Source organism: Tursiops truncatus, chromosome X (genome assembly GCF_011762595.2).
Source record: "Tursiops truncatus isolate mTurTru1 chromosome X, mTurTru1.mat.Y, whole genome shotgun sequence".
In the NCBI taxonomy this organism is placed as follows: domain Eukaryota; kingdom Metazoa; phylum Chordata; class Mammalia; order Artiodactyla; family Delphinidae; genus Tursiops; species Tursiops truncatus.
Genome location: NC_047055.1, coordinates 102764678 through 102791027, shown reverse-complemented (window position 1 = coordinate 102791027; position 26350 = coordinate 102764678). Strand labels below are relative to the sequence as shown.

The 26350-nt window shown below is 38.6% G+C and overlaps 1 protein-coding gene across 11 annotated transcripts in view; it reads left to right on the top strand.

Moving 5' to 3' along the window:
- GK (glycerol kinase) overlaps positions 1 to 26350 on the top strand; it is a 76891-nt gene that overhangs the window by 43819 nt on the left and 6722 nt on the right. For 5 of the 11 annotated variants that reach the window (XM_073799273.1, XM_073799275.1, XM_019941914.3 and 2 more), the window contains 11 exons: positions 1711 to 1777; positions 2879 to 2896; positions 4594 to 4629; positions 5002 to 5069; positions 9317 to 9359; positions 9837 to 9917; positions 23030 to 23108; positions 23876 to 23972; positions 24647 to 24731; positions 25270 to 25390; positions 25501 to 25644. In XM_073799273.1, the coding sequence (XP_073655374.1) occupies positions 1711 to 1777; positions 2879 to 2896; positions 4594 to 4629; positions 5002 to 5069; positions 9317 to 9359; positions 9837 to 9917; positions 23030 to 23108; positions 23876 to 23972; positions 24647 to 24731; positions 25270 to 25390; positions 25501 to 25644 (839 nt within the window). The other 6 variants (XR_004524385.2, XR_012329278.1, XM_019941922.3 and 3 more) reach the window with 4 other exon arrangements.

The window sequence follows — 26350 nt, the reverse complement described above, 5'->3', positions numbered from 1 at the left end:
GCCTATTTATAACCTAAATCTTACTATTTTCAGATGTTAGTGGGGCACCAAACTTTAACTGTTGATATTTCAACTACAATATACAAGTCTGTGTTGTATATTCTTTTAAAACAGACTTTTTTTTGGTGGGGGAGGGGGTACGCGGGCCTCTCACTGTTGTGGCCTCTCCCGTTGCGGAACACAGGCTCCGGAAGCACAGGCTCAGCGGCCATGGCTCACGGGCCCAGCCGCTCCATGGCATGTGGGATCTTCCCGGACCGGGGCACGAACCCGTGTCCCCTGCATCGCCAGGCAGACTCTCAACCACTGTGCCACCAGGGAAGCACCAGACTATTATTTTTTTTGTAACGTCTTTATTGGAGTATAATTGCTTTACAATGATGTGTTAGTTTCTGCTAATTATAACAAAGTGAATCAATTATACATATACATATGTTCCCATGACCGTTTTTTTTAGTTTGTTTGTTTTCTTAGATTCCATATATATGTGTTAGCATATGGTATTTGTCTTTCTCTTTCTGACTTACTGCACTCTGTATGACAGGCTCTAGGTCTATCCACCTCACTACAAATAATTCAATTTCGTTTCTTTTTATGGCTGAGTAATATTCCATTCTATATATGTGCCACATCTTCTTTATCCATTCATCCGATGATGGACACTTAGGTTGCTTCCATCTCCTGGCTATTGTAAATAGAGCTGCAATGAACATTTTGGTACATGACTCTTTTTGAATTATGGTTTTCTCAGGGTATATGCCCAGTAGTGGGATTGCTGGGTCGTATGGTAGTTCTATTTGTATTTTTTTAAGGAACCTCCATACTGTTCTCCATAGTGGCTGTATCAATTCACATTCCCACCAGCAGTGCAAGAGTGTTCCCTTTTCTCCACACCCTCTCCAGCATTTATTGTTTGTAGATTTTTTGATGATGGCCATTCTGACCAATGAGATGATATCTCATTGTAGTTTTGATTTGCATTTTTCTAATGATTAATGATGTTGAGCATTCTTTCATGTGTGTTTTGGCAATCTGTATATCTTCTTTGGAAAAATGTCTGTTTAGGTCTTCTGCCCATTTTTGGATTGGGTTGTTTGTTTTTTTTGTTATTGAGCTGCATGAGCTGCTTGTAAATTTTGGAGATTAATCCTTTGTCAGTTGTTTCATTTGCAAATATTTTCTCCCATTCTGAGGGTTGTCTTTTGGTCTTGTTTATGGTTGCCTTTGCTGTACAAAAGCTTTTAAGTTTCATTAGGTCCCATTTGTTTATTTTTGTTTTTATTTCCATTTCTCTAGGAGGTGAGTCAAAAAGGATTTTGCTGTGATTTATGTCATAGAGTGTTCTGCCTGTGTTTTCCTCTAAGAGTTTGATGGTTTCTGGACTTACATTTAGGTCTTTAATCCACTTTATTGCATATATAATGAATAGGCCAAATTAAGTAATTGTCTTGATTATTTTTCAAGGAAAATTAGGTTCCTCTATAAAAGTACTTTGGTTTTTGTGTGCTTTTTATTTTGTATTGATTTGTTTGTATAAAGTTAGAGTGTTAAATACCCAAGCATACTGCTGGCTTATTTATTTGTTACTATTTAATTGTACACTAAAATAAGTTCATTTTTAATTGTTGTTTACATGACTTTAAATTCATATAAATGTTTCTAGATGTTTATTTAAAATAGTTTTATATACCGAATCTTATTGTTTTTTAGATTTTTTGAAATTCCAATGAAAATTCTTCCAAATGTCCGGAGTTCTTCTGAGATCTATGGCCTAATGGTAAAAAATAATAATAATAATTTTTATCTTAGAAAAGGCTTTACTCTTCAGAATTCAAAAGTCAATTGTGTTACGTTTTATACATTTTGTGAATGTTGACAGTATGTAAACTAAGAATTTAGTATTGCTTAAATAGTTTTATAACTTAAAATTCTTGAGTCCTACTTACCAGTTTATATTTTATATAAACTTTATATAAAACTGTATATAAAAACTTTATCTGTTATAAACTTTATTGGCTTTTCTTTGAGTATTTTAAAGTATTATTGAGGTAATCTAACTACAGAGGGTGGTAAGGGAATGTTTGGGCCAGGTTATGCTTTTAATCCAAATAACTGTTCGGTAGTTGTGGTGCCTGCTCTTAATTTGTGGGAAGGTCTCTTCACATTTTAGTGGTGTTCTTTTTCCTGTTGAATCTCCTTTAATGGCCAAACCATGTCTCATAGTAGATTCTTTGTCAGCCTGAGCAAAACTTTAGCAAAGAAACTGAAAGCAAAGAGTCTGTTCTGATTTGTGATTGCTGATGAAACTGGTTTTCATCATGGACATTTTTACTGTTGCTTTCATTGAAACCCACAGAAAAAGTAGTCTAAGCAAAAAGTACACTTAGCATTACTGAGTATCTCTGATTACACATCAGGGATGAAAACCTTTAGGACCATTTGAACTGGTGTTTAAGCTCAAAAAACTAGAATTTATGGTAAAGATTAAGAAAAGTCTTAGATTAATTGCCAAAAAATAATGTTTTGACATTTCATGAAAAACATTAGAAACTCTACTTATAGACTTTAATAATAATAGAGTAGAACACTAAGTGTTCTGGATAAAGCTTAAGCAAGAATTCTTAAATGTTTTATTTATAATAAAGCCCTTTAAGGCAAAATGGAATTTTGTAAGGGAAGCATAGTCATTGCTTATCTACAATTTAAAAGTGCTTTGATAATTTCATAGCTACCTATAAACTGACTTGGGTCAGAGAAAAAAAACTATTCTTGAGAAACAGTTTCAGAGGATGGTTAAAAAAACATTTAACTGGCCTAGTTTTCTCTTGCATTTAAAATATTATGCTTCTGTCCCCCTCTCTCCCCTTGCTGACTATAGAAAATCTCTCATAGTCTGGTGAGTAGGTTGCCCACCAATTATGCTACCCATTCATTTGGAAAAGATACAGTGCATTTCCATTTAGTTTTAGATAAGCAGAAGTCCATTTACTAAGTAGATTAATCTGGAGCCTTCCATGACCCTCCAAATTATTATAAGCTCTAGTCAAGCTTTAGGTGTTTTTAAAATGTAACCTTATTTATTTTTAAGTCTTCCATAAGGCTGAGGAAGACTAAGGTAGTTTTCTGGAATGAGAAGTTCTGATGGTCCCTATTACAAAGTACAGTTGTGATGTGCTTTGGGCTTTAGCACAATAGGGAAATCAGGTGTAGTTTTTAGATGTCCTAAACATCTATCTTAAATGATATCTTGCCCAACCTTTCAGACCAGTTAGTTGGAAATGCACTGTCACTTTTTCTGCATGCTTCACCAGAGGATATTCCCAGGAATCCTCCAGAGACCCCCCCCTCCCTGTGAAGAAAAAAGAGCGCTTTCCGTGCCTGACTGCACATAGTAGATTCTGCTGGTAGTTTGATAATAACTTCAGTAGTATAAGCAAAGACTTCTTTCAGTATTTAAATACATTAAGATATCTAGTCTATAGGTTTCCTGATTCACTTTCAGCCCTTCACTTATTATCCAGGTTCAGATTTTCTAAGAATTTATACAGTAAATAAAAGATAGGTGTTGGATTAACCCAAAAGCATGAAAGAAATAAAATGTCATCCACTAGATAGAGGGTATTTTTTATTTTGTAAAGGGTTTCCACACATATGCTATTATTTCCTTATCATAGCCATGTGAGGTGGCTTCTGTTCTTACCCTCACTGTCACAGATAGGGAACCCGAAGCTCCCAGAGGCCAGGAGACGGGCTTACAAATGGCAGACTGAGGGGTCAGGCAAAAGCTTTAGTTTGGTGCTCTTCTAATACATCACAGGTACATCAGGGATCATATTCCTTTACCCTAATTCCTTAATATCAGTACAAATTGCTTTGTATTAGTGTAAGTTGTTTGTTTTTTTTTCACAGTTAAGTTTGGTAAAGTCCACAGACAGTCACTTAAATCTCATTTTTTTTTCCCTAGAATGCTGGCAATACTTGATCAAAGTCAAAAGCACTATTCATGGCATAAATTAACTCTTGCTTATCAAAACTTGAAGAATGATGTTGGCTATGAACAAATAATACCCAATACCTGAACCCTCTCTTGTTTCTTACTTATCTTCAGAGCAGTTTGGGTAGGAAGAACAGTTGGTAAAATACAGCCTTCCAAAACAAACATGTTCCATGCTGGTTTAATAGCTATTTATATGTTCATTTTAAAGGATGTGTTAGTCTTTTCTTAGTAACAACAATAATAGCAAAGAGCTAATGGCCTTTGGCATGCATATAAGCCCAGGCCCATTTTGTAGATAAATAAATCGAGGCATAGAAAGGTTTCAGCGGCCTGCTCAGTGACTAACTAACTAACTAACCAGGAGTAGAACCCGCGTCTCCTGACTCTCAGTCCAGTGTTTCACGTCCATGTCTCTTGTCATTCTAGGAATATTTCTAGTATCTCTCTCTCTGAACCACTCATGTAGTTGAAACACTTGCTTTGTCTTGTCTGCCCACATGCTCTGGCATGTTGCTATTTGTGTTCATTCCTGTTGCAGTTATGTTAGTAGAGCCAAATTTGTGATTATTCATAATCCTTTTTTAAAATTTTATTAGAAAGCTGGGGCCTTGGAAGGTGTACCAATATCTGGGGTAAGTTTCATCACCAAACATCTCCCTGCTACCCGCCCCCTTCCATGTTATGGCTTCCCTTAATCAATCTTCCTCCTTCCTTAACTATGGAAAATAAGTAAGAGCAGCAGAATTGGCTAATTCTTGTTTCACTGTGACACAGTGTAGGCTATTGAGAATTTTTTCTGAATAAATTAATTCTACCTCTCCCTTCCTGTACCTGTTTGCAGTGTTAACACATGGGAAAATGGCCAAATGGAGGCGATGCAAAGAACATAAGACAATTCGTTCCTTCATAAATAAAGAGGGGAAAATAAATCTTATGGCTGTCCTAGAAAGGAAATGAACAATATTGTCTTAGTCAGTGTTCTTTATTGTCATGTATACTTTCAGTGTTTGGGGGACCAGTCTGCTGCATTGGTGGGACAAATGTGCTTCCAGGATGGACAAGCCAAAAACACGTGAGTTTTAAGAAACAGACCTGAAAACCAATGGTGTTTTGTTTGTTTTTCTCTTTGGTGTTTTGAATGAGGAAATGCTTTTGAAGTTCATCCAGGCTGAAAATTAATAGCTTAAGAGTTCCAGTACAAATATATATACTTTTCGCCATTTGTTTTTCTTCATCTCCTTCACATAGAATTCACTATATCATATGTAAACAAACTGATGAGTCTTGTGAAAACCTTAATTTGTAAAATTCAGTACCTTTTCCATCCAGAAACTAAATGTTGGTTTAAAGTATTCTTGCCTCGGGACTTCCCTGGCGGTCCAGCGGTTAAGACTCTGAGCTTCCACTTCCAATTTTCAACATGGTGTTCCTGCCCTAGACTTTCTCACTAATTATAAAGTCATATTTTTGTGGGATTTTCAGTGTTATTTCCCTGGCACTGTGCTTTCTCCCCGTCATGTGGAGTTTCTCCTTCGACAAGAAGCAGAAGGAATGACGGAAGCAGAGATTTGGTGCATTTTTCTCCTAATCTCATCTTCTTACTGCTCATACGTGCAGTCTGTAACAAGCCCCATATTTAATAATGATAAGATTACTCCCACTTTAGGCTGGGAAAGATTCTCAGAGAGGTTAAGCTAGTAAGTGAGAGCAGCAGTCTTTGCACCCAGATGCAGCTGATTCAATTTAGCCGGGGTACTTTACCTCTGTACTTTACTGTCCTCCGTGTGGAAAAGAGTTCCATAGACCTGGCAGGAGACTATCTACGTTTAAGTGTTTTTTTCTTGAGGAATTTCTAATTCTCTCATTAATGTTAACTTCAGTGGTTACGTTCTTCTTTTGTCAGTAATGGAATGTCTTTACGTTTTAGATTAAGTGTTCTTGTACTCTAGTAGGGCCAGAAGTCCTCATGCAAAAGTGTGACATTATTTGTGTGAGAGGTTTTTTTGGAAGGAAGGTGGAAAAATTCTTTGCAGGTCATGATATCCTGAGGTTACCATCAAGGAGTGTTTGAGTCAGCGTGCGTCTGGAAACATATTCTTTGAATTCTGGGTCCCAGGTAGCTGAGTCAGGAGTCAGAGAAACGATAGAAATGGTAGAAAAGTAAGCTGTCCCCTCCGCCCCCTTCTTTCGTCCTCTGCCAGACACCCTAATGCTAGCTAGTAAATCAGATGCTCTCTCTCTGTGTCAAGTACCTAACACTACAGAGCACATGGGAGGCGCCCAATAGAGTTGCCAGATTTTCCCTCTCTTTATCCTCCCCTCCCCCTTAAGCATTATCAGCCACGTCCCGAAATGATGAATTTAAGTTAGGGAGGGCTTGCTGAGTACCTCTGCAGCCATTGCAGGTTGGCAGAGGGGAATAATAGCAAATTGTAAGATCTTTGGGCTCATGTTTCGCTTCCTGAGGGGAAAGAACACAAATATACAGTTCATCATATTATAAATCAGAACTTATGTGCCATAAAAAACTTGGAAGTACTGCTGTTGGGTTTCAAAGGGAGGGGAGACCAATCACAAAAGATTGTTAGTAATGAGATGTTTTGAAGACTTAGCAATATTGGTGAACGCATGGAACACTGAACCAAGATGCAGACAGGGAAATGGAAGACTTTATTTGGAGAATGTGGAGAACATTTGGGTGGGAAAGTGGTTGTGGGAAAATAAGGCTAGGGTGGTGGTGTGAAACCCTAAACTTCAGACTGAGGATTTTTTTCTTGAAGGCAGTGGGACACTTCTGAAGGTTTGTGGGCTGCTGTTCAGAGATGACTGGAGCTGTTCATTAATGATATGGCAGTCCTGGGTTAAAGTGGGGAGAGATTAGAAGCAAAGAGGACATGGCAGAGGCCACCATGGCATCTCGGTATCAAAGACAAGAACTAAGAAGGATGAGGGCCGAGGGAGGCGTGGGTGGATGTCCATGGCGCTACAGAGGGACAAGAGACAGGAAGCAGGTATGGAGACTAGTCCCCTGGGCCCAGTGGTTAGATTTAGCCAAAGTAGGGAATGGGTCCAAGTAGAAGAATTTCTGTTTGGGACACGTTGGCAGTACTGGTAGACTGTACATTACACACATACGGTAATGGGGAATGAACTCAGTATAAAAGTAAGGGATTTTGAATTGCCCATATTTAGAGGTGATTTTTGAAGCAATAAGAATAGATAAAATTACCAAGAAAAAGTATACAGGTAGAGGAGATATTTAGAAGAAGGAAGAGGTGAAGGGATGTAGAAGTCAGACAAATAGAATGTAGTTAGTCATTAAAGTGGAGATCCAGTGTAGAGCTGTTGAAGAGAGGGGCTTGGTCAGCAGTGCAAAATAGTACAAATAGGTCATGGAGGCTGAGAATGAGAACAGACCGTTGTACATAGAAATCAGGTCTTCAGTGGTGACCTCAAAGAATGAAGTTTTAGTACAATGCTCAAGATGGAAGCCAGGTTGCAAGTGGTCAAAAGAGATGCAGGTAGGTAGAGAATAGAGACAGCAAGACAGAATGTGCTTTGCAAAAAGGCAACTATTCAGGAACAGGAAGTGAAGTACGTAGTTCGTTAGGTTAACAGGATCATGGCCAAGTTTGGGGAATTTTGTTTGTGTTTTTAAGTTAAGTTTGTGTTTTAAGTGCCTCCTCTCCCCAGAGGCCCTAAGTGTAATAGAGGAGTCCTTCTGCCTGTTTCACAGCTTCGGCCAGGGCCACTCACGCTCCCGCTGTGTACCACCTTTGTTTGGCCCACTTCTCCGTGGAGAATAGCAAACAACCTTTAACTTTCCAGAGCTTAGAAACGTCAGACGTCTTTCTGGGATGTTTGAGGAAGGATTGGTAGACCATATAAATGCTGAAAACCCCGTATAGGTTTGATGACTGGGAAGAAAAAAATAATAAAATTTAAGAGGAAAGTAATTGCCTGTACACTGTTTTGAAAGCTGTGACCTAAATGTAGCAAGGAGGTCTCTTCATATATTGACAATACTCAGTAATTACTTATCAAGTATATACAAACTTAAGAATTCACTTTTATTAAGTACCTTGAGCCTCTGCGTCAATTTCATACTTTAAGACTTGTACACTACCATTCAGTATACAGAGTGTTTATATGGGGACTAAATCAGTACAGATTTCTCCTTTAAATAGTGTGGAACAGAAAATTCACTTCCATTTTTACGAATATTTATTAAAGGAGATTGACTTAAAATATATAGCTTTTTCAGCGTCACAGAAGTAAAAAGGCGTAGCGATTTATGTGTTTGAATTCGTATATATATTATTACCCGTACCTGGTGTCATTTGACTGGTGTCTTTGAAAACTTAGATATTCATGAATCCCATGCAGGCCGACAATCAAGCAGAAGAGATAGACGGTCTTGGGCTAATTCTCATTCACAACAGTGGTGCCTGGAAAAATGGTTATCAGAAAAAATTGCCCTGGCTTTCTATTTGCCCCACAAGTCCCGTGGGGAGGGAATCCCAAACAGGGCAGGACAGCTGTGGAGAGCCAAGGGTGATAGTCACAGCCAACTGATTTGAAAACTGTCGCCATGTGACCCTTACTGATATCAGTTTGGGCTGCTTATCTGCCTGGCACAAGTCAAAACCACTCACTCATGTCCAAGCACCAGATTTGTTGCAGAGTCCGAAGGTTTTGCTGATAAGGCTGTCACAAAATAAATTCAGTTCTTCCACGGCAGCTGTGTTACGTGCTGGCTATGACTCTCCCACCAGTGTTAGTAGAATGCCCTGTCCACAGAGAACAGGGAAAGTAGACCAGCAATAGCTTTTCCCTCTGGGCCCCTCATTTTCCCAAAGTCCACCTACACTCTCCTGTACCCTGGACCTACCCCCTCTCCATGCCAGAAGTTTATGACTGTGCTAATGATGGAGCTAGGCTGGCCCGCCCCATTGCTGAATGCCTGTTAGTCATGATGCTTCACTCCATGGGGATTAATAGCAATGTAAGTGTGACAGAATTTAGGATTTATTGTACCTCAGTGCTATTTTATGAACATGGCCCTGGGCTATGACTAAGTGCCAAATACTGTACTTGCATTTTTCCATTAGGATTGCACTAAGTACATTTTCTTCTAGACTGTTCTTTAAAACATTATTCCAAAGAGTTTGTGATGTTTGTTAGCTTTTAGAACTTTTCTAAAACTTTAATATAAATTACTTTTATTGTTCTAAGTTAAATGTTAGTTTTGTAGTATTAATGTTTCATCATTTACTTTTAATAAAATTGTCCTACTGTTCATTCTTCCCCCAACTATAGGTATGGAACAGGCTGTTTCTTACTATGTAATACAGGCCGTAAGGTTGGTTTTTTTCAAATTAAAAGATTAGTGAAAGTCTTCTTTAACTTCATATAAATAATACTTGAGCATAATTTGCTATTAAGTTACTTTTGAGTCAGGAGCTTTTATTTAATTTCTATCAGGGTTTAATTTAGAACTCAGTAAAAATGATGAAAATCACTACATGTGAATGGTTCTTGTAAGAACCATTTTAGGTTCTTTGAATTTTACATGTGTGTGTTTAATTGTGTTAGTGGGATATCTATACTAGGACTTTGTCAGATTCTTAATGCAAATCTAATTTGGAACGAGGGATAAACTTTTTATACTGTTTAAGTGTACTGTTCTTAATACTGGTAATTTTGACTTTTAAGATCTATTTTCTAAATTGTTATATTTATTGAATTATGTTGTAACTAGATCATTTTTGCTTTAAAAATATTCTAATGCTATCTTTTTGTTTTCCTGACTAATGAAATCTTTTTCTCTTTCCTACAGTGTGTATTTTCTGAACATGGCCTTCTGACCACAGTGGCTTACAAACTGGGCAGAGACAAACCAGTGTATTATGCATTAGAAGTAAGTACATTTCATTCAGTATAGATAATGTGACAAACATTCAAAGCTAATGAAAACCACAGTGTTGTCTGTAAGAATGAGAAGCAACTCCTCATCTGTTACAATTTTATAATGACATTGCAACAATTCAGTCACATCTTTATTTTTATTACTTATTTATTTATTTTTGGCTGCCTCGGGTCTTCGTTGCTGCACGCAGGCTTTCTCTGGTTGCAGCGAGTAGGGGGCTACTCTTTGTTGTGGTGCGCGGGCTTCTCATTGCGGTGGCTTCTCTTGCGGAGCACAGGCTCTAGGCGCGCGGGCTTCAGTAGTCGTGGCACACGGGCTCAATAGTTGTGGCGCACGGGCTTAGTAGTTGTGGTGCATGGGCTCAGTAGTTGTGGTGCATAGGCTTAGCTGCTCTGTGGCATGTGGGATCTTCCCGGACCAGAGATCAAACCCGTGTCCCCCTCGCTGGCAGGCGAATTCTCAGCCACTGTGCCACCAGGGAAGTCCCCACTCACATCTTTAGGCTCCACTTCCAATTCTAGTTCTCTTGCTATTTCTAGTTACTTCCTAGAAATAGTGTTGAACCTCTCAAAGTCATCCATGAGGGTTGGAATGAACTTCTTCTAAACTCCTGTTAATGTTGTAATTTTGACCTCTTCCCATGAATCACAAATGTTCTTAATGGCATCTAGAGTGGTGAATCCTTTCTACTAGGTTTTCAGTGTACTTTGCCCAGAATAGACCCATCAAAGGAATCACTATCTATGGCAGCTGTAGCCATACAAGATGTATTTCTTAAACAATAAGACTTGAAATTCAAAATTACTCCTTGATCTATGGGCTACAGAATGTATGTTGCATTAGCAGGCAGGAAAACAACATGAGTCTCATTGTATGTCTCCATCAGAGCTCTTGTGTGACCAGGTGCATTGTCAATGAGTGGTCATATTTTGGAGGGAATCCTCTTCTAAGCATTAGGTCTCCACAGAGGGTTTTAAATATTCAGTAAATCATGTTGTGAACAGATCTGCTGTCATCCAGGCTTTCTTGTTCCATTTATAGAGCACAGGCAGTGTAGATTTAGCATAGTTCTTAAGGACCCTAGGATTTTCAGAATGGTAAATGAGCATTGGCTTCAACTTAAAGTCACCAGTTGCGTTAGCCCCTAACAAGAGAGTCAGCCTGTCCTCTGAAGCTCTGAAGCCAGGCATTGACTTATCTTCTCTAGCTATGAAAGTTTCAGATATATCTTCTTCCACTATAAGGCTGTTTCATCTACACTGAAAATCTGTTGTTTAGTGTGGCCCCCTTCATTAATGAAGGTGTCTTAGATCTTCTGAATTACTTCCTGTGGCCTCTACATCAGCACTTGCTGCTTTACCTTGTACTTTTATGTTACAGAGACAGTTGCTTTCCTTAAACTTCATGAACCAACCTCTGTTAGTTCCAAACATTTTTTTCTGAAGCTTCCTAACGTCTCTCAGCCTTCATAGAATTAAAGAGAGTTAGGGCCTTGCTCTGGATTAGGCTTTGGCTTAAGGGAATGTTGTAGCTGGTTTGATCTTCTATCCAGACCACTCAAACTTTCTCCATATCAGCAACAAGGCTATTTCACTTCTTTATCATTTGTGTGTCCACTGGAGTACTTTTAATTTACTTCAGGAACTTTTCCTTTGCATTCACAACTTCGCTAAGCATTTGGGGCAAGAAGCCTAGCTCTCAGCCTATCTCAGCTTTAGATGTTCCTTCCTCACTAAGTTTAATTATTTCTATCTAGCTTTTGAGTTAAAGTGAGAGACATGTGACTTTTCCTTTCACTTGAACACTTAGAGGCCATTGCAGGGTTATTAATTGGCCTAATTTCGTTATTGTTCTGTCTCAGGGAATAGGGAGACCTGAGGAGAGGGAGAGAGATGGGGAACGGCCACTTGGTGGAGCAGAACACACACTTTTTTTTTTTTTTTTTTTTTTTTTTTTTTGCGGTACGCGGGCCTCTCACTGCTATGGCCTCTCACTGCTATGGCCTCTCCCGTTGCGGAGCACGGGCTCCGGACGCACAGGCTCAGTGGCCATGGCTCACGGGCCCAGCCACTCCGCGGCATGTGGGATCTTCCCGGACCGGGGCACGAACCCGTGTCCCCTGCATCGGCAGGCAGACTCTCAACCACTGCGCCACCAGCGAAGCCCAGAGCACACACATATATCATTAAGTTCGCCGTCTTATATAGGCACAGTTTATGGCAACCCAAAACAATTACAATAGCAACACCAAAAATCACTGGTCTCAGATCACCTTAAACAACTATAATAATAAAAGTTTGAAAAAATGGGAGAATTACCAAAATGTGCCACAGGAACACAAAGTGAGCAAGTGCTGTTAGAAAAATGGCACCAATAGACTTGCTCTGTGCAGGGTTACCACAAACCTTCAATTTGCAAAAAACACAGTACCTGTGAAGCACAATAAAATGAGGTATCCCCACTGTGGGATTTGTGCCTCCGTGACCATAAACACTGTTTCTGCTACTCTAGCCTGAGTGTTCATTAATTTAGTCTAATAACCCCATCATATCACTGGCTCCAGGAGCATATATTAAAATGTCTCGCTCTTTTTCAAATGAATTATTATCAAGCCAAGTCGATGCCATTTTGTATTTGCACAGACGATCTTTTGTTAATCTAAATTGAGGTCTTTGTTTCTTCCTGTTAAATTTCAGGATAGTAATTTCAGCCTGTTCTGACACTGTCTGAATGCTTTTTCACTCTTCCCACTGTTCCTCTTCCAGTTTTGTCTCATCTGGAGACTTAACACATAAGCTTTATGATATCGTTTTTTTGGGTTTTTTGGGTTTTGTGTGTGTGTGTGTGGTATGCGGGCCTCTCCCTTTTGTGGCCTCTCCCGTTGTGGAGCACAGGCTCCGGACGCGCAGGCTCAGCGGCCATGGCTCACGGGCCCAGCCTCTCTGCGGCATGTGGGATCTTCCCGGACCGGGGCACGAACCCGTGTCCCCTGCATCGGCAGGCGGACTCTCAACCACTGCGCCACCAGGGAAGCCCCATATGATTTCGTTTTGATTCATGTAATTTTTTTTTTTTTTTTAGTTTCATAGAATTTTAAAGTAAAGAGGGGCAATAGATTAGATGACAACAGGCTTTGCTACACCCTGCTATCCCCTTGTTTTATACATGAAGAAGACAAGTGAAATTGGAGTCATTTGGCCAAGGTAGCTTGACAGCTAGTAAGTAGCCAATCGTCGATGCAAATCCCGGTTATTGGGCATCAAAGTCTAGATGCCTAGGCCGCTCCACTGTGCCGTCTCCTTCCTTGTAAATCTGAGTATTCAGGGCTCCAGTCTACCAAGTCCAGTGTTCTTTTCACTGCATCTCCCATATGTCACACCCTTCTACTAACCTAGCAACTTGATCACAGCACACACACACTAGTATATTAACAACAATAGAGAATTCTTTTCCGAATTCTCTTCAGTTAACAAACATTTTGTAAAATTAAGAAAATCAAAAAAGAGTGCAGAGAATAAAGTTAGGTGGGTAAAACTTTTTCTCAGTGAATTCATGCAAATTCCACCTGGTCACACTGCTTCCTTTTTGGGTTAAAGTGCTTACAAAGCAGATATTTAATACCCATTTCTTTCATTTGACAGATTGTTGTTAGGCTTGGCAATCTGAGGTATTCAAAAAGTAACTTTCTACCCTTTTTGAAAACTGAAACTATAACTACCCCTCTTAGTTTTTAGTCTTCTTTCATTCTCCCTCTGCTGATTTGGAAGCAACATAACACATTTCTCATTTTTTGTTGTTGTTTTGGGGTTTTTTGCTAGTATCTTCAAAATAATAACTATATATTTTTCTAAGAGTGCTTATAATTGTTTAGTATTTTTAATAACCGCCCAACCATGATGAGGACCTTGAATGCTTTACCCTTGCCACCTCCATCCATAATCATGTTATTGAGTTTAAAATTTTCATTTCCCCTTTTTCTTAAACATTCAATAATTCATACTGTTTTCTTTTCAGTCAATCATAAATCATATCAATTGACATATTTTGTCAATTTCTGTGTCCAGTATCGTTTCCTTGGTCCCATACCTTTTACATCGTCCCCCACCCCCAGTTTTTTCTTGCTGAGGGATAGCCTTTCACAGTTCATAGAGTCTGGCGCGGTGAGCCTATTCTTTTTTAGGTTTGTCTTTATTTTGCTCTCTCTCTGGGGTGGATATTGCTTTATCTGCATCCCTTCTGGCCATTTTTTGATGCTGATGAGACCTTCGCTGTTCTGATTTAAAAGTGGTTCCTTTGTAGATAGGTAATCTGGAAGTTTTAAACGTTATATCCTTATCATTGATGTCCCATAGTTTTACTATGATGTGCCTGAGTTTGGATTTATTTTTACTTATTCTGTTAGGTACTGGGATACAAGTCTGTCTTCAGTTCTGGAACATTCTCAACAATTGTCTCTTCAAATATTGCTTCTCTACCATTACCTCCATCCTCTTCTGGAATTGCTATTGTACGGATATTGGAACCTTCCAACCCACCCTCCATGTCTCTTAACTGCCCTTTTATATATTTTTAATCTCTTTGTTTCTCTGTGCTGCATCCCTGGTGAGTTTCTCAGTATCTACCTTACATTTCCAAATTCTCTCTTTAAGACAAACAAAACAAAAATGTTTTAATTGTGAAATGTAACACATGTATAGAAAAAAATGCATAAAACATCAATGTACAGCTTAACAAATTATTATAAAAAGAAGACCCATGTAACCTCACCCAGGTCAGGAAACAGAAAACTACCAGGAACCTTCTATGTGCCCCTCCCAATCACATCCTCTCCCCTTTCCCCTAAGTTAACCCTGCCCTGACTTTTATTATGATCACTTTCTTACTTTTCTTTACAATTCTAACGCTTAAATGTGTAACCCTAAACACGGAAGTTAGTTTTGCATGTTGCTAATACTTTATATATTAAAAATATAAGCGAGAGACTGAGTAATACAGTATGCAATCTTTGATCTGGCCTCTTTCACTCAACATTTTATTTGGGAAATTCATCTGTGTTGTTAAATATAACTATTGTCCCATTCTTTTTCATTACCATGTGTAAATACCACCAGCAGTATATGGGAACACTACTTTGCCTATTTTCTCTGTCTATTCTACAGTTTATCTCATCTATTACATTTTTTAATCTCACTCAGTAATTTCATTTCTACAGTCTTTAACTGGTTATTTTTCATGTCCACCTGATTTTATTTCTCTTTTCTTTTGATTTGTAATTCATGGGGTTTTTTTTCATGGAAATCATACCTTAATCTACCTCTTTGTGTTTTTTTGTTGTTACTGTTTTGTTTTGTTGTTGTTTTTTTCTCTTTTTGGCGGTGCTGCGGACACACAGTGTCTTAGTTCCCCGACCAGGGATTGAACCCGTGCTCCCTGCGGTAGAAGCGCAGAGTCCTAACCACTGGATTGGAATGAATTCTATTCCAGATGTTATGTTTTGTTGACTGATGTCATTTTTTCCCCTTCCATACATTTTCATTAGAAGTGATGCTTGCAAGCTAGCATATGATATGCTGTAATGTCTAATTTATATAGTATATATACAAAGTATATATATATTTTTAATTTAATCAATTTTTAATAGAAGTATAATTGACTTACAATATTACATTAGTTTTAGGTGTGTAACATAGTGACTCAGTATTTTTGTACATTACAAAATGATCACCACAGTAAGTCTAGTTAGCATCTGTCACCATACAAAATTATTACAATATTATTGACTATATTCCCAATGCTGTGTATTACATCCCCATGACTTGTTTATTTTATAACTGGAAGTTTGTACCTCTTAATCTCCCTCATCTATTTCACTCATTCTGCTACCCCCTTACCCCCTGGCAACCAGCATTTTGTTCTCTGTTTCTATGAGTCTATTTCTGTTTTATTATGTTTATTCATTTGTTTTATTTTTTAGATTCCACATGTAAGTGAAATCATGCTATATTTTCTTTCTCTGTCTGATTTATTTCACTTAGCACAATACCCTTCAAGTCCATCCATATTTTCGCAAATGGCAAGATGTCATAATATTCCATTTTATATATATTATAAAGTTATCCATTTTATCCATCTATTAATAGATGCTTAGGTTGCTTTCATATCTTGGCTATTGTAAATAGTGATGCAATGAACGTCGGGGTGCATATATCTTTTCTAACTAGCGTTTTTGTTTTCTTTGGAAAAATACCCAGAAGTGGATTTGCTGTATCGTATGGTAGCTCTACTTTTGATTTTTTGAGGAACCTCCACACTGTTTTCCACAGTGGCTGTACCAACTTAACATTCCCACCAACAGTGTCCAAGAGTTCCCTTTTCTCCACACCCTCGCCAACACTTGTTGTTTGTAGTATTTTTGATAATAGCCATTATGACAGGTATCTAGCTCATTGTGGTTATGATTTGCATTTCCCTGTTGATTAGTGATATTGAGCACCCAAGGTCAGAGAGCATACTGCCTGTGTTTTCTCTAAGAGTTTTATGGTTCCAGGTCTTGCATTTAAGTTTTTAATCTATTTGGAGTTTATTTTTATATATGGTGTGAGAAAGTAGTCCAGTTTGATTCTCTTGCATGGAGCTTTTTTATTTTCCCAACACCATGGCTGATGTTTTAATAATAGATTTCTTCATGTATTTTGGAATTTTCCCTTCCAGACTCATTTTCCATTAAGCCAATAGCCCTAGTCAGCGCGTAGACAATTGCTTGTTTTCCAGTACCCCTACACAAGCAGGAAAGCACTACCTAGCCCCTGGCTTCAGACACTGACAGTCTTCCTGCTCTTACACCAAGCACTTCGAATCCCTTTCCTCTGCAGGAGTCAGCTCCGGCCACCACTCCTGCTCCCTGACACACACAGAAAAATGACTCACAATCCATCATGCCTGTGGCCTCAAATCCTGCTGAGCCATGCATTTCTGTTTCTGTCCACATTGATGCTATTCTCTGTCTGAGTTAGCATGTGTTGTTTTGGTTTTCTCTTTTTATGTTTTGCCTGTTATCCTCTGTTAGGGACAGAGGTGATTTTTTTTTAACAATGTAGTTTATTTATGTATTTATTTATTTATGGCTGCGTTGGGTCTTTGTTGCTGCGTGCAGGCTTCAGTAGTTGTGGCTCGTGGGCTCAGTAGTTGTGGCTCACGGGCTTAGTTGCTCCACAGCAGGCATGTGGGATCTTCCCGGACCAGGCCTCAAACCCGTGTCCCCTGCATTGGCAGGTGGATTTTTAACCACTGCGCCACCAGGGAAGCCCCAGGACAGGTGATTTTTAAAGTGCAAACTCATCCATCTCTGTTGATAGGGATGTTTACTTCTTTTTCATCACCAAGAATATTAACATCTCTGGGTCCTTATTTCATTGTTAGTAAAAAGGAATTGGGACACCTGATGCTTCAGTTGTTTTGAGACTTTAAACTCATATTAAACTGCTAAAATTTGTCCCACTCTTTTTTTTTTTAAATAAACATTTATTTATTTATGGCTACGTTGGGTCTTCGTTGCTGCATGCGGGCTTTCTCTAGTTGCGGCAAGCGGGGGCTACTCTTCGTTGCGGTACACGGACTTCTCATTGCAGTGGCTTCTCTTGTTGCGGAGCATGGGCACTAGACCTGTGGGAGGGCTTCAGTAGTTGTGGCACACGGGCTCAGTAGTTGTGGCATGCGGGCTCAGTAGTTGTGGCTCGTGGGCTCTAGAGTGCAGGCTCAGTAGTTGTGGCACACAGGCTTAGTTGCTCCGTGGCATGTGGAATCTTCCCAGACCAGGGCTCAAACCCGTGTCCCCTGCATTGGCAGGCGGATTCTTAACCACTGTGCCACCAGGGAAGCTCTGTACCACTCTTAATAGTTGGAAAATTTTCTTAGTGGTGGAAGATACTGAAGCAAAATAGACCAAGGATTACCAAAATAGAACGAGTAGTTCTGCTTTCCCTCTGCCATCTGTGCACTGTCTTCCCCAAGCTGTGCTTTTCCCTTCCTTGTTCATCTTCTTTTTCTAAATGTTATTTCACGAAACAAAATTCTTTTGGGGGCCTTTAATCTGATTATGAACGTGAGCTTACTTTGGATTTGAGACTTCCACGTTCTGCATTCTGTCACTAGGATATAAGTTCCCTGAGGTCAGAATATTTATCTGTCTTGTTCACCACTCTATCCCAGAGGCTGACACATAGCAGACACTTAATAAATATTGCTTATATACCAAATCCTATGTTATGCCATTTTTGTCTATTTAAACATGAGCTTCAAAGAGGATTCCTTATATCCCCCCATTGTTTTCTTTGAATGTCCTTTTTCTCCTATCGTTTGTATGACTTGTGATTATAGTGTTAAATTTTTGTTTTTGGAGTTTTTCATCCCTCTTCAGCCAGATATTCCATTTCAGGTATAAGTCTCATATATTAGTTAACTGTTGCTGCATAACAATATTACCACTGATATAAGCGGCTTAAAACCTTACCCATTTATTATCTTATAGTTTCCACGGGTCAGGAGTCCAGGCAAAGCTTAGCTGGATCCTCTGCTCAAGGTCTCACCAGGCTGCAGTCAAGGTGTAGGCTGAGGCTACAGTGTCATCTGAGGCTCCATCTGCTTCCAGGTTCACTCAGATTATTGGCCAGATTTGGTTCCTTGTGGTTGTAGGACTGGGGGTTTCAGTTTCTTGCTAGCAGTCAGCCAGAGGCTGCCCTTAGCTCCTAGAGGCCGCCTGAAGTTCCTTCCCATGTGAGGACTTAACACCAGCAAGGGAGGGAGAGAGTCCAGAAAACAGGTGTGGTAATCTTATGCAACGTAATCATATGCACATCATCACATACGTCCCATCACCTTTGACATGTCCTGTTGGTTAGAAGCAAGTCATAGTCCCACCTCACTCAAAGGGAAAGGATCATGGAAGGCCATGAACAGCAGGAGGCGAGGATCATGGGGGCCTATAAACATTGTTTATGGACTTTTCTAAGGTAGTTTCTTGGAAAGTGTACTTTCTGAGCAATAAGTGCTTTTAATTTTAATTCCCTAACTGGTTATCAAAGTATTAATGATACAGATTACATTTCATAAATGCTTCCCCAATTCAACTCTGTGCTCCTGTTCTCTTTTCTTTGCAAATAAAAATGCTATAGAGTTAGATTTTGCATTTGTAATTATACAGAAGTTAAGTACAATATAAGTTATATATGTAGTGTTACATATTACTGTAGCATACACAAAACTAAGTTTACTGTGCCTAGTGGTTGATTTTAAGGAATTTAAGGATAATCTTAATTTTACATAATTTTTCTTCACACTTACTGATTTTTTTTTTTTTTTTTTTTTTGCGGTACGTGGGAGTCTCACTGTTGTGGCCTCTCCCGTTGCGGAGCACAGGCTCCGGACGTGCAGGCTCAGCGGCCACGGCTCACCGGCCCAGCCGCCCCGCGGCACGTGGGATCTTCCCGGACCGGGGCACGAACCTGTGTCCCCTGCATCGGCAGGCAGACTCTCAACCACTGCGCCACCAGGGAAGCCCCACACTTACTGATTTTAACCATAACTGCATTGTAAGATACATCCTGCATCCTGAAATATCTACTTTATACAGATACTGTTCATGGCAGTGGCATTCATGTCAAGGAGCTTTTGAGGGAAAGTATGTTTGCCTGCTATGACATTATATCAGATCTACTTGATTATTTTTAATCTAATCTTTGCAGAGCCTGTTCCTTAGCCTTTCACTTTCCAGGCTATGTGTCTAGTTTTTGAGTAGTTTATTTCTCTTGTCCGGTTATCATAGAACTTCTTCTTTTTACCCTCTCATTTCTATTGTGTTTTTCTTAGAGAACCACTATTAGGTTTGTGTGCAGCTTTCCCAGTGCATCGTGACTTAGAATAAGGGTTGATTCATATTTATAGTTGATGAGCTGAAGTATTGAATGTTTATATTTATGATATAATGGACAGAAACTTATTTGATAGCAAGTAGACAGTCACCTTCTATCTATCATTTTAGGTTTCCATTCCTGTACTCTTTTCTGCTCATCTTCAAAGCATTATACCATCTTCCACTTTATCTCCTGCCTCTGGATTCAGAAGACTACATCTTTTGTGAATTTGGAGATTTCTCTTATTTTTATTAATTTTTAAAAAGCTATACCAAGTATTATATCCTGTACCAAAATTATATACTTCTTTCAGATAAGTGTTTTTTATATTGAACCTACTTCTTCATTCAGTAACAAAACACTCCTGTGTACTCCTGATGACCAAATTTAGAATAATTTTCTTCTGGAGCCTTGACAGTGGCTTTGTATTTTTTTTCTATTGTTTTAATCTAAAATAATGCCCTCTGGTCCTCAACCAGTTACCTTTAATGAAAACCTTGATTTTTCCTTTTACTGCAACCACATTGCTTCCTCTCAAAAAAAATTGAGCATGTAAACATCCTGCACTTTTCAGTGGAAATGAGGTACATCAGCATTTGATTTCCCAAAATATAAAGTTCCACTTGCTGGTAGCTGCAAGACCACTCCACTAGACTTCTAGCTCAGTGGCTTTTTAAAATTCATTACTTACTCACCTAAAACTATTGGAAATATACACATTTTGTGGTTAGATGCCATGTAGGACCAGTGTCTTTTTGAGAGTATAGAACATCTGTTTTTCCATTTAGATCTAGAACTGTGCTGTCCGATATGGTAGCCACTAGCCACACGTGACTACTGAGCACTTGAAATGTGGCTAGTCCAAATTGAGATGTGCCGTAAGCATAAACGATATACCTGATACCAAAGACTTAGTGAAATATACACAAATAAAAGATCTCGAGTTTTATATTGATTACATGTTGCAATGATAATGTTTTTAATATATTGGGTTAAGCAAAATATATTACGATTAATCTAACCTTTTTAAATATGGTAACTAGAAAATTTAAATTACATGTGTGGCTCACATTATATTTCTATTAAACAGCACTGTTCTAGAAAATCTTATATATTTTCTAGCCTCTGGCAGCTACTATCTCTGTATTGTTCGCTTCCAAAGGATGTGTGAGAGTTGAACTATTGTCTCCAAAAGCAAACAATTTACTTAGTTCTCCTTGATGGTCCCACTCTGTACCTAAATATATAATATATCAAAAGTAGGAAGTGTATTAAGAACTTTCTTTTTTGGGGCGGGAGAAACATTGGGTTAGAGTCCCTTGTCAGGTGTTTGCTGAATTGTCTTTGTCCCATTTTTAAAGTCTGGTTATATTTGCACAGGGATGTCAAATCTGTTCCTCAAATAATTTTTTATAGCTGAAAATTCACTGTATAAAAAGAGCAACTGCGATGTTTTGCCAGCTATGCAGTAGCATATAGTGACCTGTTCTCATAGCAGCTGTGAACGATAGGATGTATCAACACATTCAGCATCTAGTTTGTTTGCATCCTGAAAACTGATGGCAAGAAAGGGTAACCATTTGTAATTCAATTAATTTAATTGGGGACAGGGAGGCAGGCGACATATAAAAAACATTCTGCTTCCTACACTTATACCTGATGTTTTGGTTTGGGGTGACTCTGTGGAAGTAATTTACATTAATAATGTATATGAAGAAAAAAAGAAAGAAAAAAATAATCTATATGAATGAAACATCAGAACCAAAAAACTTTTTTTTTGGGAATTCCTAATGGTTTGTGCTGATACTTCTTTTGCCCCCAGAATCTTTTTATAAACATCTTTATTTAGATGTAATTCCCATAACACATGATTCACTCTTTTAAGGTATGTAATTCAGTGTTCTTTAGTATATTCACAAAGTTGTGCAGCCATCACCACAGTCTAACTTTAGAACATTTTTATCACCCCAAAGAATAACTGCATCACCTCAACCCTAAGCAAGCACTAAACAACTCTTTGTCTCTCTGGATTTGCTTATTCTGGACATTTCATATAAATGGAGTCATACAATATATGGTCTTTCACTTAGCATAATGTTTTCAAGATTCATCCAGGGCTTCCCTGGTGGCGCAGTGGTTGATAGTCCTCCTGCCGATACAGGGGACACGGGTTCGTGCCCCGGTCTGGGAAGATCCCACATGCCGCGGAGCGGCTGGGCCCGTGAGCCATGGCCGCTGAGCCTGCACGTCCGGAGCCTGTGCTCCGCAACGGGAGAGGCCACAACAGTGAGAGGCCTGCGTACAGCAAAAAAAAAAAAAGAAAAAAAAGAAAAAAGAAAAGATTCATCCATGTTGTAGCAGAATTTCATGTCTTTTCATGGCCAAATAATTTTCCACTGTGGGGATATACTACATTTTATTTACCCATACATCAGTCAATGGAATTTGGCTGATACTTTTTTAACACTTAAAGAATTAAAGAAGCTACTATTTGCATTCAGTAAGAACCTTCCTGTGTACTCCTGTATACTTCCTGTATTGAGCCTCATCGTAATTTCTTTAGGTAACTGTTGTTATAGTCACCACCATTACATAGGTGAATAAATGGAGTCTCAGAAAGCCTAACTAATTTGCCTAAGATCACATAGCAGTTAAGAACTAGAGCTCAGACTCAAACCAGTTCATCTGACTCCAAGCCCCATCTCTTGGTGATTTTGTTGGAAAGAATCATTACTTTGTAGTTAGCTTCTTTGCTAACTTTTTTTTGTGGTTGCTAGATTTAATATAATGTTAGCTATGGGAAATGGGCTTGAAAAAACTCTCAGGGTGGCCTTTCCCAATAACTTTGTGGATAAGATGGGAATGTACTCTGGGTGATAATATACCTCAGTAGTTTAGCAACAGATAGAACAATTGTATAAGAAGCAAATTGCTCAACACATTGATGTCCACCTACGGGCACAGGTCCAAGGGTGTACTGGTGGACTCTCTTCTCTGTCTCATTAAAAACTTCTGTAATGCCCTAGATAAATAATGTTTGTAGTAAAAGACCTAGTTTATGATATTTGTAGAAGTCCCAATGTTGAAATTTTTGAATTTTATCCATCTGGTAGTGTCATACACAGAGAATATGCTCAATAAAAACTTTTTATTGTGATAACATATATTCTCTCTCGGATTCCTTTATTCCCATAGGGTTCCGTAGCTATAGCCGGTGCTGTTATTCGCTGGCTAAGGGACAATCTTGGAATTATAAAGACCTCTGAGGAAATTGGTGAGTATGTTCTAACAAAGGGCTAGAGTCTAAATAATAAGAATTTTAAATATTTTACCCTTGCAATCTGTTAATACATGTGCTTTGCCCCGTATGTGACATTAAACTATATGAATCCCTATTATGAGCTTGATTTTACACATAAAAGATTATTTTGTGAAGATTTATAAAACAACAAATTAACATAATTAGTGGGGGTTATTAATAAACTGGCACGGTAGGGCATAAAAATCACCCAAGTGTAAAAGTGAACACCAAAGATGGCCAGAATCTGCAGTTAAATTTATCTGATGAGAAAAAGCTTTAAGTCTTATTAGAGTGAGAATTAAAACTCCAGTACCTGTAATTTAAGTATTAATATGGCTATTTTCAGACAATGGATAATTATTTTGAACCATCTACTTTAATTTCGCCTGAAGGTGAGACAATCAGGAACACATTTCTGATTAGGGACCCACTGAAGGCCACTTCTTCATCAGCTAGGCAGCAACCTTAAAAGTAGTGGAAATAAGCTAAAATACCTTAACAAAACTAATCCAGTTCCTTTATTTCTTGGGCTGGGTTACATTTTACTGGGGGGGTATTCAATGTGGAGAAATTTGCTTTTGTTGCTCCTGACATTCTGCTGTAATTAGGAACATTTTGCTGTACTAACTAATAGGAAACCAAAAGCTCTGTCCTAATTTTTTAAACACGTGTGTTTATTGACTAAAATAAGTAGCATATAGTAGAGTGATTTTTGTTTGTTTGTTTGTTTTTAACGTTAGAAAAACTTGCTAAAGAAGTAGGTACTTCTTATGGCTGCTATTTCGTCCCAGCATTTTCAGGACTGTATGCACCTTATTGGGAGCCCAGTGCAAGAGGGTAAGAATTGAAAATAAGGTATGCTTTTGTCGGTCTTGATTTATTTACTATATTAGCTAATAACTTATTAGTTAACAGTTTTCTATTTTCAAACGATTTTAAAGTATTGAGGAAACCTTTTACACTTGGCAAGTATAATTTCAGAACCTTTAAACTCCAAGAAGTTGGGAATTTCCCTGGTGGTCTGGTGGTTATGGCTCCGAGCTTCCACTGCAGGGAGCACGGGTTCGATCCCTGGTTGCGGAGCTAAGATCCTGCATGCCACGCGGCATGGCCACAAAAAAAAAAAAAAAACCTCCAAGAAGCTATAAATCATCTGACAAATAAGCCCCTGCCATATTCGTATTCATGTTAGTGTTATTATCTTTTATCTTCAAGGCACCTGCAAGTTATGTCTCAAAGGGACACCATCTAGATGAATATTGATTTGGTTTTATATTATTGTCATCTATCCGGATAGATCTTGAACTTTTTCGCATGTGGATGCAGCATTGTAGACTATAAGGACTTTCCAAGCTACTTAATGTTTATGTCCAGTTTTGTTTTTTTTAATGTCCATTCCCTCCCCCCCCCGTACATTTCTACCTACCAAATTCAGTCTTTCCATATTTAGGACATTTCCAGTTGATGACTCACTTATTCCACTCTAATCTTAAAAATCTTTGTATTTTTAGGATCATCTGTGGGCTCACTCAGTTCACCAATAAATGCCATATTGCTTTTGCTGCATTAGAAGCTGTTTGTTTCCAAACTCGAGAGGTAATAAATATGAGCCCTTTTCTTGTACTTAATCCACCTTTATTATTCCTAAACAAATTATATATTAATGCCAGAAATTTATTACAATTTATAAGCTTACTAAATATTTAATCAAAAATTAAGCCTGCCTAAACGTTAATGTAATAACTGCAAGTTTTGCTTCTTTTCCCAGCTGTCATTACTTTCTAAGTTCCTGTTAGCTGCCAGGCGCTGGGCACTTTACAGTTGAGGGGATGCTGAGTGGTGCATATTAGGCAAAGGGGATAGTTGCACAAACATAGGCACCATGGCAGGAAATCAGGGTGCAAAATAGAATTGTTTGGCTTGACTGGATATAGGGGTGAGTGCAGAGGTGTGGTGAGAGAAAAGGTTGGTTGTAACCAGATCAAGGAGGGCCTAGAAGACCAGCCTAAGAAATCTAAATTTTTATTCTACAGGTTTTGGGGAGCTTTTGAGTGTTTTTGAGTAGAAGATGGCTATTTTCAGAGATGTTACTATGGAGTACTTTAATTATGTTCATTGCATTGGTTTATTTAAGATTTTGGATGCCATGAACCGCGACTGTGGAATTCCTCTCAGCCATTTGCAGGTAGACGGAGGAATGACCAACAACAAAATTCTGATGCAGCTACAAGCAGACATTCTGTATATCCCAGTAGGTTAGTAAGCCTTCATTCCTTTAAACTCCAAGACTAATGTTTCTTCGGAAGAACTGGCTTTTTTAGGCATATGTAACTGCAAAGATACTGATGTAGCTCTCTCCCCTCAGTGAAGCCCTCGATGCCCGAAACCACTGCTCTAGGAGCTGCCATGGCAGCAGGGGCTGCAGAAGGGGTCGGCGTTTGGAGTCTGGAACCTGAGGACTTGTCAGCTGTCACAATGGAGCGGTTTGAACCTCAGATCAACGCTGAGGGTACTTGTTTTTTAAAATTTTTTTAAATTGAAGTATAGTTGATTTACAATGTTGTGTTAGTTTCAGATGTACAGCAAAGTGATTCAGTTATACATACATATATATCTTTTTTTTTTTCAGATTCTTTCCCCTTACAGGTTATTATAAAATATTGAGCCTAGTTCCCTGTGCTATACAGTAGTTCCTTTTTGGTGAGGGTACTTGTAAAGATTGAAGATTGGTATACTGTGAAAAGTGAGAGAGAGTTTGCTTTTCTGTTTATTCATAAGTTGAGAAAGTAAATAAGATAGCAAATGCTACTGTTTCAGGTTTGGCTACTAAGCATATTTGGATACACTGAATGAATGTGAATGAGAGGAATGGTTCCCTATTAAAAAAAAAAACAAACTTCTATAATCACTTTTTTACCATTCACTTCTAGTGTTTACAGTCCTTTCATGTAGGAGGATAACACTGCCACACTATCAGTTCTAGCTTGTTAGTGTAGCCTTTCCTGACAGTGACAAGGGAGATATATCGGCCACCGACTCCTCATGTCTGCATCGGATCATCTTTGGTGCCAGTGGCCAGTTTTAGGACAGGATTATGTGGGGTAAGCGATATTCTGATAACTTTTAAACACAGCAGGGCTAGCCTGACAAAAGCAGCAACAATTTAAATAAATGAGCATTAAGTATTTGACTTACTGTCGTAATAAACAAAGCTA